At 39.2% G+C, this 12855-nt stretch overlaps 1 protein-coding gene across 50 annotated transcripts in view; it reads left to right on the top strand.

Moving 5' to 3' along the window:
* INPP4A (inositol polyphosphate-4-phosphatase type I A) overlaps window positions 1-12855 on the top strand; it is a 120697-nt gene that overhangs the window by 85618 nt on the left and 22224 nt on the right. For 32 of the 50 annotated variants that reach the window (XM_040575791.1, XM_040569497.1, XM_040574144.1 and 29 more), the window contains 4 exons: window positions 2059-2242; window positions 3596-3814; window positions 6705-6981; window positions 10025-10057. In XM_040575791.1, the coding sequence (XP_040431725.1) occupies window positions 2059-2242; window positions 3596-3814; window positions 6705-6981; window positions 10025-10057 (713 nt within the window). The remainder of the gene's footprint in view (window positions 1-2058; window positions 2243-3595; window positions 3815-6704; window positions 6982-10024; window positions 10058-12855) is intronic. The other 18 variants (XM_040541286.1, XM_040536343.1, XM_040535504.1 and 15 more) reach the window with 2 other exon arrangements.

Here is a 12855-nt window from a genome sequence, read left to right as displayed (position 1 = left end):
TTAAAGGTTGAACCCCTAATTCACTGAGCATTTAATCCAGTGTTCCAGCTTCCTGATATTATGCAATGAGAGCTGTTCATTTGAAAAAGCAATTGCAGGTTGGAAGGTGAATTTATGTGAACTTTATGCCATAAAATTTTCCCCCAGTCATCCCAGCAAATGTTTGTGATTGAAGATGTAATAATTCTAAATCAGATCTCAATGCGCTGCATGGCCTTTCCTGCCAAATACATCTTTGTGCATGTTGTCCACGTTGTTGTGGAAAGAAATTGCTCAGAGGAATTGTCACTAAGATCACTTGTCAATACAGAGCACAAATCACGTTCAAAGAAAGACCTAAAAGCTAAGATTAATTTGCTATATAGTATAGCAGTACTGGGCAGTGGTTGTTCTCTGCTCCACTCAGGTGGGTAATCAGAGGGACACAAACAAGGAAACTCTTTCAAGAATCACTTCTGCATTATGTCCTATCCTTGGAAAATGAATCCCCCATCTTTTCCTGTAACAGAGCTCAAACAAGATATGGGATTAAGTTCCCCCTTGCCTTAATACCTATTAAGGGGCAAGAACTGGTATTTGGGGCAATGATTTTAAAGCATGCCTCATGCAACTCTCCTGTATTACCTCACAGAGACACTGCAGAAATGAATGGTATCACTCTAGGAACAGCAGAGGAATTCACATTTCCCAGAGGTAGCGGTCTGAGGCAACTCTGCCTGGAAAAGAAGCTCCTCTCTGTGTAGTCCCTCGGCATTGCTATGTCCTTCAAGCAGTGCTGAGATTGATGCTCACAGCAGGTTCGTCTGTGCTGTGACCACACTGAAACCATTTGTGAGTGGAAAAAAAAGAGTGTAATTAAGATAATAGAGAATGGATGCTGGTGCTTGATGCCACGTCATGAACGGGCATCACACTTGTCACAGCTGGAGCTGAAGTAAAGGCTTGATCTTCGTATAGCTTTCCCTCCAGGGAAAAAGAGTCTTTTGTCTGGCAAAAGGAGAGGTGGTGGGTGGGTTGGTTCCAAATAGCTGTGCCCTTTTAATTAACTTCAGTTTAAATTAATTTCCTAAGCTAGAAGGCAGCTTTTGTGATTTTTTTTTCTTTTTCCATCAGGTAGGATTAACTCATCCTTTAGATGAGTTAACTACTATCTCCCCATCGGTTAGAGGGAGAGAGTCAACATCTGTCTTAGGTTAGGAAAGCAACTTCTGTAGGTGTCTAAACAACATGTGAGCATTCATCCTCTCCACTACCAGGTCTTAGTGGACCTGCAGTGTACCAATATAAAGATATGTTTTACCTCTATAGTTTTATATAAGTTAGTAATATAATAGTTTTTATAATTTCCCTTCCTAGATGGAAAAAGCTAGTTTGTTACAGCTGAGCCTGTAACAGAGTTTTACCAGGTCCCTAGCTTAGTAGAGTGAGGGTGTGCTAACAGAGGCTAAACAAAGGATGGAGGCCTCGGATTAGCCTAGAGATATAATTTGTGTTTGATATATCATAAGATTGATTTTCCTGCTGTAACTCCAGTCAGGCCTGCAATAGAGGGAAGGATATGCTAGCAGAAGGAATTTTTGTTAATACTACCCTGTCTCCATTACAGATCTGGGTGCCATTTCTGTATTGGAAATAGTGCAGATTTTCTTTTCACAGCACTGATAGCTGTGTGGTAATACTATTTTGCAAACCAGGCCTCAGTGAAGTGTCTGTGTTGTAAGGAGAGGGAGAATGGGGCAAGTTGTCATTGCAAACGCTGGTTCTGTCGCTGACAGTAAAATCTATATCACATTCTCATCAGCAAAATTGTCCCTCTGGTATACAAGCTCTGCCCACAGTCACTTGGCATAAGGGATTAGTAAATCTGCATCTGCCTTTCAGTAAAGGCAGAGAAAGCTCTAGGATCATGTTCCTGCTGTGCAATTGCCCACTGGCCTTTCACTGTTGATTGCTACCTTAGGTAAAATTTTGTTGTCTGCCATTAATTCCCCAGCATGCTGCCGTAACGTGTGTACCTCTAGAGCATTTTTCCCCCTTAAATCCATCTTTCTATTTCAGCACGTCAACAAGTTCCCAGTCTATAATATACATCCCCCAGGACATTGTTAGAGCAAAGGAAATTATTGCACAAATCAACACCCTGAAAACTCAAGTCAGCTACTATGCAGAACGGCTCTCAAGAGCTGCCAAGGACAGATCAGCTAATGGCCTTGAAAGAACACTTGCCATCCTGGCAGATAAGGTAGGACAATAATACATCTTCACGCTGAAGCACACCTTTTTTTTAACCCTTCTTTAGTAAATTTTCTTGAAACATTTATTTTACCTTTTCAGTAGTGTATTGTAATATGCGTAGTCCTAAATAAAAAACGAAATCAGACTAGCTTTTAGAATTTGTTGCATTTTATTTGGGTTTTCTCCTACTCTTCACACTCCTTTGCCTTCACCTCCTCTTGAGAGTGCAGTGAAGAGCAATGTCCTCTGTTTGCCTCTCTTCAGTTGTCCTATTCCAGAAATGAGCATTTTTTTTGTTTTCTTCTATACACTTTTCTCCATAACCACCTTTTTTTAAATGCCCAAGTCACCTGTCAAGCAGCAGCAACAGGACAAAACTTAAGTATATCAAACTCTTCTTAGTGTTCCACTGGTGAAATAAGGAATAACGGTGACAGCCTTTGCCTGAATTAGTGATGTCAATCAGTTATTTTTTGATAGCTGTTAGCAGAAAACAGACTGAAACCACATCTGAACACAATCTTATTTACAGGGATAAAAACAACTACAGTTTTAGTGATGTCTTCTGTCCCAGAAGCAGATCTGAAGGTTGTAAATGGCAGGAATAGCAGTGACAGATCACCTTGCCATAAATTGTTCCAGTTGAGGGGATATGTATACAGCTTTGTAGACCGCAAAAGATAATGTGACCACATGTAAATGTATTAGTTATAACGTTCACTCTAAATGACTACAGTGTGTATAACTAATCTGTGGGATTTTCTAAAGCTGGACAAAGTGTGTATATATAAAGAGAAGTTTGTTTTCTTAATAGACAAACAGGCCAGAGCCTTTTCATATTCACATAACTTATAGAAATCTTTTGATATAACATTACTAAATAAGGAAGCAGGTTATATTGATTCATGAGTTATAACTTCAACTTTCCTCTTAATTGCTGTGATTTGAGACAGGTTGGTGGGGCTTAAGCATGGTCCATCTGGTGTGGTAACTACTGTGTGGGCTATAAAAATGTCTGCATGTTGTTCTAAACTTTCATCAAATGCAGGGTGAAGTGCAAATAAAAATGTTAAGAATTGCACATCTATTAGCGAAATTTTCATCAACAGCAAGGCTAGTATAGTAGTACAGACTTCAGAAATGTACCCTTTGTGTTTTGGTACCCCAAATAGTTTTTTAAGGCCATGGTATAACATGATTTAAAGGCACCTCATAGACTCCTAAACAGTGGCTATTTTCTTTTATAGGATACTAGTGTGGTTTATTTCTTTATTTCTTTATTTCTGTGAAAGAATGTAGTATAAATTGTATGTAGAATAATAGAAAGGTGTTAAAATTTGAGGGGTTTATTGCTTTTTAGACCCGGCAACTTGTCACAGTCTGTGACTGCAAACTGTTGGCAAATTCAATACATGGACTGAATGCTGCAAGGCCAGATTATATAGCCTCAAAGGCATCTCCAACCTCTGGAGAAGGGGAACAAGTGATGCTGAGGAATGATCAAGATACACTTGTGGCCAGATGGACAGGAAGAAATAGCCGATCTTCTCTACAGGTGGATTGGCATGAAGAGGAATGGGTATGTTTGCTCAGTGGAGTGATGAATATTTTTTCCTATTTTTTTGTTTTTCTCTGTTCTTTTATTTATAATGTTTGTAACTGCTCACCAGATATGCATAGGATTTTTTTTTTTTGGAGTATATTTTTATGCATTTTACTCATCTACCGGAGGTACTAGTCAACAACAAAAGACACTCTCCATCCTATGCGCACTTACTCCTTGGCATGGAGATATAAACTGGCCTTAATAAATAATTCTCAGTCTCCTAAACATCAGAGATCGCTACAATTGGTGCATGTTTTTTTTTTAAGTCAGTTCCAAGGGAAAGTAAACAGCGTTTAAAGTAAACTGACCATACTACAAAGGGCTCTTACACTTCTCCAAAATAAAGCATATTTTGTGTGTGTTAGCTATACAGTTCAGCCTTCCAAACTTTTCTCTAGTTTTATATTCTCATCTAAATATTTAGAACTCGCTGTCCATCTCTGTTTTGATTATGAACAGCTTTTAAAAACTGTTTGCACAAAGAATATAAATGGTTTTCCATACCACACTGCCAATTGAAATGAGACTTGGCCTGTGTAAATTTTGTCATCGTGTAATATAAACAGAAGTAAATTAAATCTCAAAAATAGTCAAGATAAATTAAAACAATGATTAATATTGTGCAATTGCACTTTAGAAATGAGATCCAATTTGTTTTTGAAATGCATCCTTGTTTGTTTTAATTGTTCTGGCATGCTTTGACTTAGAGTCAGACTCAAAATAATGAGATACTAATAAGGCCAATTCAGTTCATTAGATACTAATACAATACAGTAATTTTATCTGTTACTCTGATTTATATAGGAAAAAGACATTTGTATAGAATTATTATGTCATCTTTTTTATTCATAAAGTGTTTCTTGCTATTATTTCAATTAACAGTATAGTTGAAAAGTTTTTCTGCAATACAAAATGGTAGATCATTCTGAATCTTTGTAGGTATTCCAGAAACATTTTAGATAATTTGACTGTGGTGTTTTTACCCGGCTGGACAGCTGAGCTCTACCACAGCTGCTCTGTCACTCCCCCTCCTCAAAGGGAAAGGGGGAGAAAATACAATGGAAAAGTCTCAGGGGTTGAGATAAGGACAGGGAGATCACTCAACAATTATCATCACGGGCAAAACAGACTCAGCATAGGGAGATTAATTATTTATTACGTATTACTAACAAGCTAGGGCAGTGAGAAACTTAAAGCAAACTAAAAACACCTTCCCCCATATCCACCCTCTTCTCTCTCCTCCCCCTGAGCGGTGCAGGTGAACGGGGAATGGGGGCTGTGGTCAGTCCCTAACACTTCAACTCCGCTGCTTCTTCACGGTCACTCTGCCCCTGCTCCACGTGGGGTCCCTCCCATGGGATGCCATCCTTCCCGAACTGAGCCTGCGGGGGCTGCCCACAGGCAGCAGCTCTTCAAGAACTGCTCCCACATGGCTCCGTACCACGGGGTCCATCCCCCAGGAGTAAACTGCTCCTGCGTGGGCTCCTCTCCACGGGCTGCAGCTCCGGCCCGGGGCCTGCTCCTGCGGGGGCTCTCCATGGGCCGCAGCCTCCTCCAGGCCACATCCACCTGCTCCACCGGGGGCTCCTCCAGGGGCTGCAGCGTGGAGATCTGCTCCATGTGGGACCCATGGGCTGCAGGGGGACAGCCTGCTCCACCAGGGGCCTCTCCACAGACCGCAGGGGAACTGCTGCTGGGTGCCTGGAGCACCTCCTGCCCTCCTGCTGCACTGACCTTGGGGGCTGCAGGGCTGCTTCTCTCACATTTTCTCACTCCTCTCTCCCAGCTGCTGTTATGCAGCATTTTTTTTTCCCCTTTCCTAAATCTGCTCTCCCAGAGGCCCACCCAGCGTCGCTCCCTGACTTGGCCCTGGGCAGTGGTGGGCCCCTTTGGAGCCGACTGAAACTGGCCCTGACCTAACACAGGGCAGCTGCTGGATTCTTCTCACAGAGGCCAACCCTGCAGCTCCCCTGCTATCAAAACCATGCCATGTAAACCCAATACATATTTGTACATAGTGTGTCTTTTTATTCCTTCATCCCATAGAATCCTAGAATGGCTTGGGTCAGAAGAGACCTTAAAGATCATCTAGTTCCACCACCCTGCCATGAGCAGGGATGCCATCCACTAGATCAGGTTGCCCAGGGCCCCATCTCAGTTCCTTTCAACAGCCTCTATAAAAGTAGCATTTACACTTGCAGAAATAACCACTTTTAAACATAGAGCAGACACACCCACTTTATCTGACTTAACAAGTCTTCGGCCAAATTTCTAAAATGATTTTAAAATATTTTCTGCATTTAGCTAGCTTTTGGGCTCATCCATGTTTATAAGGGAATGCCAGTTTTGTTGTTAGTTTTTTTTTTTCCTATCTTATCCTAGCTTTGAAAGGAATGGAGGATGTCAGCTTCTGCTAGCCTTTTGAAGGGAGGAAAGGCTGTCACTGAATTTTAATTGCTCTGGGCCTTAAGGAAATACAACTTTAAAGGAGAAATGTAAACATTTGTCAGCAAAAGTGATTAGGCATTTCCTAGTCAAACATTAGAGTCTAAAGAATAAACAATAGTGCAACTGGAAACGCGAATAAATGGCGAAGGAAGAGGCACTTAAAATTGTTCAGCAAATTTACTTTGAAAATAGTTTTGCAATTTAGCACTCATTGATTTTACTACATGTTGCTGACTTGCTCGTATATGTTATTTACATATACAGAGCTTGTGTGTGCACAAATGTAAGCATGATAGCCCAGAGGAAACTTTGCAGAGGAATTGGGACTGAAATCATTGGAGGAAATATATTGCCAAGGGATTTGTTACCTAATGTCTCTTCTTATTAAATTGAGAAAGGAATGTTTTCTTTTAAGGAGAAAGTTTGGTTGAATGTTGACAAAAGTCTGGAGTGTATTATACAGAGAGTGGACAAACTTCTCCAGAAAGAGCGCTTGCAAAGTGACAGCTGTGAAGATGTTTTCCAGTGCGACATCAGCTGTACTAGTAAGAAAGGTAATCGTGACACTCGTGCCTACTGGATAAATCCAGAAGATTTAAATGAGAGCTCATCATCCTCACCACCACCATCATCATCCTCACCACCACCATCATCCACACCATCCTGTGCATGCCATTCTCTCACAAAGACAAGTGCGTATGCCAGACACTGCTTCTCACTGCTGCTCTCTCGCTGTGCGCTGGCATCGTTCCTACGCCTCTGTTACATCCTTCCATGTGTTTTTAGTTCGGTGGTGTTGTTAGGCACTGACATCAGGCAGAGAGGGCTGGTGGCGTATGTGGAGCTGCTAAGCCCGTAACTTACTTTGAAATTGTGATCCCACTGAAATCATTGCTAAATCTCCTACTGATGACAGTGACATTTGGGTGTCTTAAGCTAGTAAAGCAGAGGTTTGGGTTAGCATGTGTAGCTTTTCTCTTGGCTTCAGCTTCTTTGCGGCAGTCAAAGCTTATAATGGTGAACCTCTATAAAAGATTAAAGAAAACATGAGAGAAGTGCAAATACTACTGCAACATGAATCATCCCAACTGAGCAGCCAAAGTGTAGGAGGGGAGCCAAGTAGTCCCATTTAGACTGAACTCAACTTGCATGAACCTACTGGAGTTTAACCCAAATTATCAAAAGCTGTAGTGCTGAAGGACTCAGTTAGTTAGACTTCATGTAGCTGGAAAGTAAGAATTGGCAGTGCAAGCTCTCAGTAGAATAATCCTAACAAAAATTGAAGTAAAGTGGATGCTGTATTAAATGCAGTTGCATATTACCATGAACATGCGAATGAGAGGGACCCTTATCAGTTTAAGGCAGCCTTGCATTAAATTTCACAATTATTTCATTTTTATATGTACTTCTTTGACTTACTCTCACATTCATTACATGTGGTCACTATGATGTGACCACTTAATAGAGCAGGTATGCCAAATTAAGCTCTAGCAAGATTGGTTTGTGTTTTCGTTTCCGTCTGTTTTGTCTTATGGACCTTTGTCCCTTAGTGTCTGTCTGTGACTTCACGTCCATTCCATTTGTAATGTTGCAGAAAAGTTAGAAGGCAATACCTTTAAGAAAAAGAAAACAAGAAGAAAGTTAAAATAAATGTTTAAATATCCTTGTAAAGCTTTTGTTACATGTTAATGTATGTTTTGCTTAGTATTTTAAATGACCATATTTTTCTAGATTAGACTGACATTTTTGTGTATTATAAAGGAGAGCATAATAGGAGAGTTGGCTTTTGTTTCAGAATGTGTTCTCTATTAAACTTTGACTAAGTTTGTTCTAGCAGTTTGACACCTTTAAATGCTTTTATTTGCTGGCTAGTTTATATGAAGTTTGGTATGTATTTACATGAAAGTTTTATCGGTAAACTTCAATGTACCTTCATATCAATGATTACCAGTTTTGCATTGTTAATATTAAAAAAAAAAAAAAGGAAAAATCTGTTGTGAGTAATATCAGAAGCTTTTCCCAAGGCAATTCTATGCTGAAAGCATCTTAGAATAATCATTTTCTTTCCATTTACTCAACATTTTCAGTCAATCTTAATCTGCTCAGTATCTTGATACCTATGCAATATTAAAGCGGTATCAAGCTTTAAAGCTATGGGGCTTGGTGCTGTTTCCCATTGCTACCTAAGCATAAGGGCTAAACCTGAAGTCTGACTGTTGACCAGTGTTGAGCCAATTTAAAAATTCCTGGAGAGGCAATCCTGTTTCTTAGGTACCTGGTCTTAATGAGGAATTTGAATTGCACGTGGGAAGTTTACTGTAAGGCCAGAGTGAGCCAAGTTCTCAATCACATTCTCATAAGATTTTGTTCCTAGTCAATAGTCAGTATTTTTGACAGAGGAACAGGTTCCTATGGAATAAATAAATAAATAAATAAAGTTTTGCATTGACTCCACACCAAGCCTGGCCTCTAATTCCCTTTCTGTGTCACTTTCTACAACTGGTCACAGGAAAAACTGAGAGACAAAGAAGATCCTTTCTCTAAGTTTAGAATCAGAAAAATTTAAAGCTTTTCCTTCTCATATATTTAAAGAACTAACACTTTTTTGTTAGCAATTCTGAGTTTTGAATAAATGACACTGAACAGATAGCAGCCAGAATTTATTTTTTTAAACAATGTAAGAAACAACAAATCAAGGTAGAACTGATAGAGACCAGAATGTTATTGTAATACTCTAGATCATCTCTCTGTAAATGGATGATTGTAAAAGAAAATACTGCCTGAAATAGTAGAAAGAAGAGTTAAGGGATTTTGTTTGTTTTGTTTGTGTTTTATTTTATTTTATTTAGAGGTATAGGTATTCATTACTAAAATTGCATGGGATCATATAGCATCTTTAATGAATATGAGTTTTAATTTACTGAGAGGTTATCCCAGATTGTAAAGCTCAGCTGATTGCCCTAGTGCATAAAATTGAACGTGATATTTCTGTTGTTATTTTGGAATTCATAATTCATTGAGTAGTGAATCCAGATATAAATAGGAGAAGTTTAAATCTTGCCAGTTTAATAAACTATTTTTCATGAATGCAGGTGTATGCAGGGTATATAGTATCCTTTTACTCTTTGCACTGCACTGTAGTGTTTTTTCATCTGAGAGCCTGTTCTTCCCACTGAAGTGAGTGTGACACACTTACAGGCTTCACTGGTGAGGTTTCAGTCCTCAATATACAATCTAATTTTTGTGTTACCTTTCTTAGAAATTGTATAACAGAGATGTGTCTAAAATAGCATGGTAACGATTCTCTATTACTCTTGCAGTGTGGGTGCCTTAATGCCTTTTTCTGTTAAGTGCATTGAATTTACTGCTAGTCTTTTGCTATTCTGTTTAGCAGCCTTTCAGCCAGCTTATTCTATAATTGCACTAGACCAGTGGTTCTCAAATTGTGCCCTGTGGATCTCTGGGGGTTGGCAGTGCACTCACTGGTAATCCACAGAGAACTCCTGAGCTAGCAGGTACTGGCTTTCCTCCAAGTCCCCATCCTCGGGTCTCTCTGATCAGAAACAGTGGAGTGGAGGAGGCAGCCCACGCCCTCGGGGCCCACAGGTATCTGCTGAGCTCCTGTTCACTCAGCGAAAGTGTTTGAGAACCCTGGCGTTGAGCATTTGAGTTGCTTATGTTGAGACTGTGTTGCCGCTCCTTAATCATGCATGTTGCCCCTCCATTTCTGTGCAGATTGCAGCCCCGCTCCGGAAGAATCTGGCCCAGGTATGTGCGTTCATAGCTTCTGCTTCTTCTGAAAATTGCAAGTTTTTGTTCATAATTTACAACTGAACAACTGCCTTGCTGTTAAGAATGACCATTTTCAAATGGTAATGCTCTGCAATATCACATGACCTACCTAAAGATACCGAGAAGCGATTATTTACCCATATAATAGTGCAAGCAGGTATCTGGTAACTTCTCAGCTGTGGGAGAACGCTTGTTAATGGTCACTTCGGTTTCTCCAGTTGACATGTTTTAGCAAACTAATGCGGGTGACAATGATTTTCCAAATGTCACTGAAGTCCGTGAGGGTCTGATCTTAATGATCTTTCAGACATGTCCTTTCACATGTGCTGTTGAGCTTGCCTTTCTGAATGAGAACTCGAACAGAACACGGAGCAGTCAAGAAGAGTGATGGTACAAACCAATCAGTATCAGGCACTGCAAATCTAATATTTCAGAATACAGAATTTAGAAGACTTTCCTCATGCTGTTAGTCTTTCCTCTCTCATTGTGCTTCTGTACTTTGGTGTTACAGTTACAAGGTCTCCCAGCTGGATGGCTGTAATTTCTCCCATTTCAGAGTGGCTAATTTGAGTTCTGTGAAGGTTCAGTCTTCGAATTGTTACAGCGTCGGCTCCTGGGTTTAGTGAAACCCATGGGAAATAAAGCCCCGGTGCAGGTGTGATTTTCATCTTCAGAGAGACTATAATGAATAAAATTCATTATGCACTAACTTTTAGTTCTTGGAACATCCTTTTAGTTTTCACAAAATAGGAATGTGGTACATAAATGAATACTGAGTTATTTTTAAGATTAAAAGGAGTCAGGTTACCCCAGCTGGGTACCCAGATGTACCCAAAACTGCAGCTTAAACATAAGTGGCCGAGGCTGCAGTGCAGTGAAGCACTTAGTGCTTGCTTCCCTCTGAAGTCAAATGTGACATGACTGTGTGCTTAAGTGGGTTCTCAATTATTCTTTGCTGGATTAGGGCTAAGTAATTCATTTAGTAAGTAAGCAATTTATTAAATAAATATTTCACTTTTTTTTTTTTTAGAGGTGAGTCCTTGCAAGCCTGACCTAAATCTAGGGGCAACTGCAGGTGCCCAGTACTTTGATTTACAGTTGATAGTTGTTTGGTTTTTTAATATGAAAAGGCTCAAGATATCTTTTCAAGGCTCTGGAGGCCAGTTACTTTAATAATGATATTGTTGTTCTGGGGAAGAGAGACTCTTGGGGGTGGGAGGAAGCAAAAGCTTTTCCCACCTGCTATTAGATATTTCCTTTATATAGACATATGTGTTAGGATTTCTTATCACATTGACATTACTTATCCCTCACCTTTGGACAGTGTATAGTCAGAGAACTTCCAATATGTGACTTTGTAGACTTTCCCAGCATTTCTTTTATGTATGTATTTATTTATTTATAATGCCACATTTCAAAGAGTACGTGAAGGTATGACTTCTGTCAGCAGTGGTCATAAGAAAAGCAGCAAAGATTTACAGGGTCACATCTGGCCCTTATTTAGTGGGCAGAATTTAGTTATAGCTGCCTGAGTGGAAACTACAAGATTTGTCTTTAATGTACAATATAAAACACCTAAAGTAAATGACAGGCTTCCTGTCGGTTTGCTTATTGCCAGTTTTTTTAACAAAATAGCTTTTAGCGTGAAGTAGAAACTTCTGATTAAGAAGTGGGGCTTGTGTTCAGGATATATTAACAGTTAGCTTGGATCAGATCTCTGTCTGTTTTAAATCTATAACAGCTTGTTGAATCTTCATCGTTTCAGGCACTTTGCCAAATCGTTCTACATATGGTTCTGCACGAGGGAGTGTATAAATAGTTTTAAAATGGTCTGATCATCTCACAGAACATAAAAGCAGATCTCAGAATGGATTTCATATTAGAATTAGTGCTTCATGGTGTTTAAAGATGCCATTGATTGATTAGATAGAAAATATTCTTTTTCTAAATATTCTCTATATTTCTATATTCTCTAATAAAAGTTTTGTGAGGTAAATTACAAGCAGTAGACTGAAGAAAGGTGGAAAAACCCAAGTGAGCACTTACAGTCCTTTCAAATTTATTTAAACGCTGTCAATTAAATATTTCAACCTGATTTGAGCCTGAATATAATTCCTTCGATTCTTGTTTACTGTTAATGGCAGCTACCACTGAGCAAGCAGTTAAAAGCAACACGTGACACCTCTGTGAAGCAGTGTTTAGAATTTTGTAGACTGACAAGGACTTATTTTTTTCATGGCCAATATCTGAAACCAAGAAATGGATGCTTTTTGCTCATTCCCTTAGATGAGCCATTGCATTGCATGTGAGTGCTGGGATAAGAAAGCATCTAAAGATTGCTTTCTCTTCAGGCATGCAGTATATCACCAGTATACTTTGTGATTACCACAGATAAACTTATCTTTCAAACGAAGTGCTGCCCCGCACACTACAATCTTAGATCTCCACTGAGTTAATAACTACATGCATGTATGTATATCCAGGCAATGAAATGATGATGTTCTAGATGATCTTTTCAGTTCTTTCTGTCAGTTTTACACATTTATACAAAAGCTCTTAAGTGTAGTAAGAGAAATGCTCTATTAGTATCATTAGTATTCATTGTGATATGATATCATTGATAAACATTGATATTCATTACTTAAAAATAAACATTGAAATAAAACGTAAACATTACATAAACATTGATATTCATTGTGATATGATATGAACTAATGATATTAGTATCATTAGTATTAGTATCATCTGTACTTTGCTTTATAATTATTTACAGG

This window comes from Cygnus olor, chromosome 1 (assembly GCF_009769625.2).
Source record: "Cygnus olor isolate bCygOlo1 chromosome 1, bCygOlo1.pri.v2, whole genome shotgun sequence".
In the NCBI taxonomy this organism is placed as follows: Eukaryota; Metazoa; Chordata; class Aves; order Anseriformes; family Anatidae; genus Cygnus; species Cygnus olor.
This window is presented reverse-complemented; position numbering and strand designations above follow the sequence as displayed.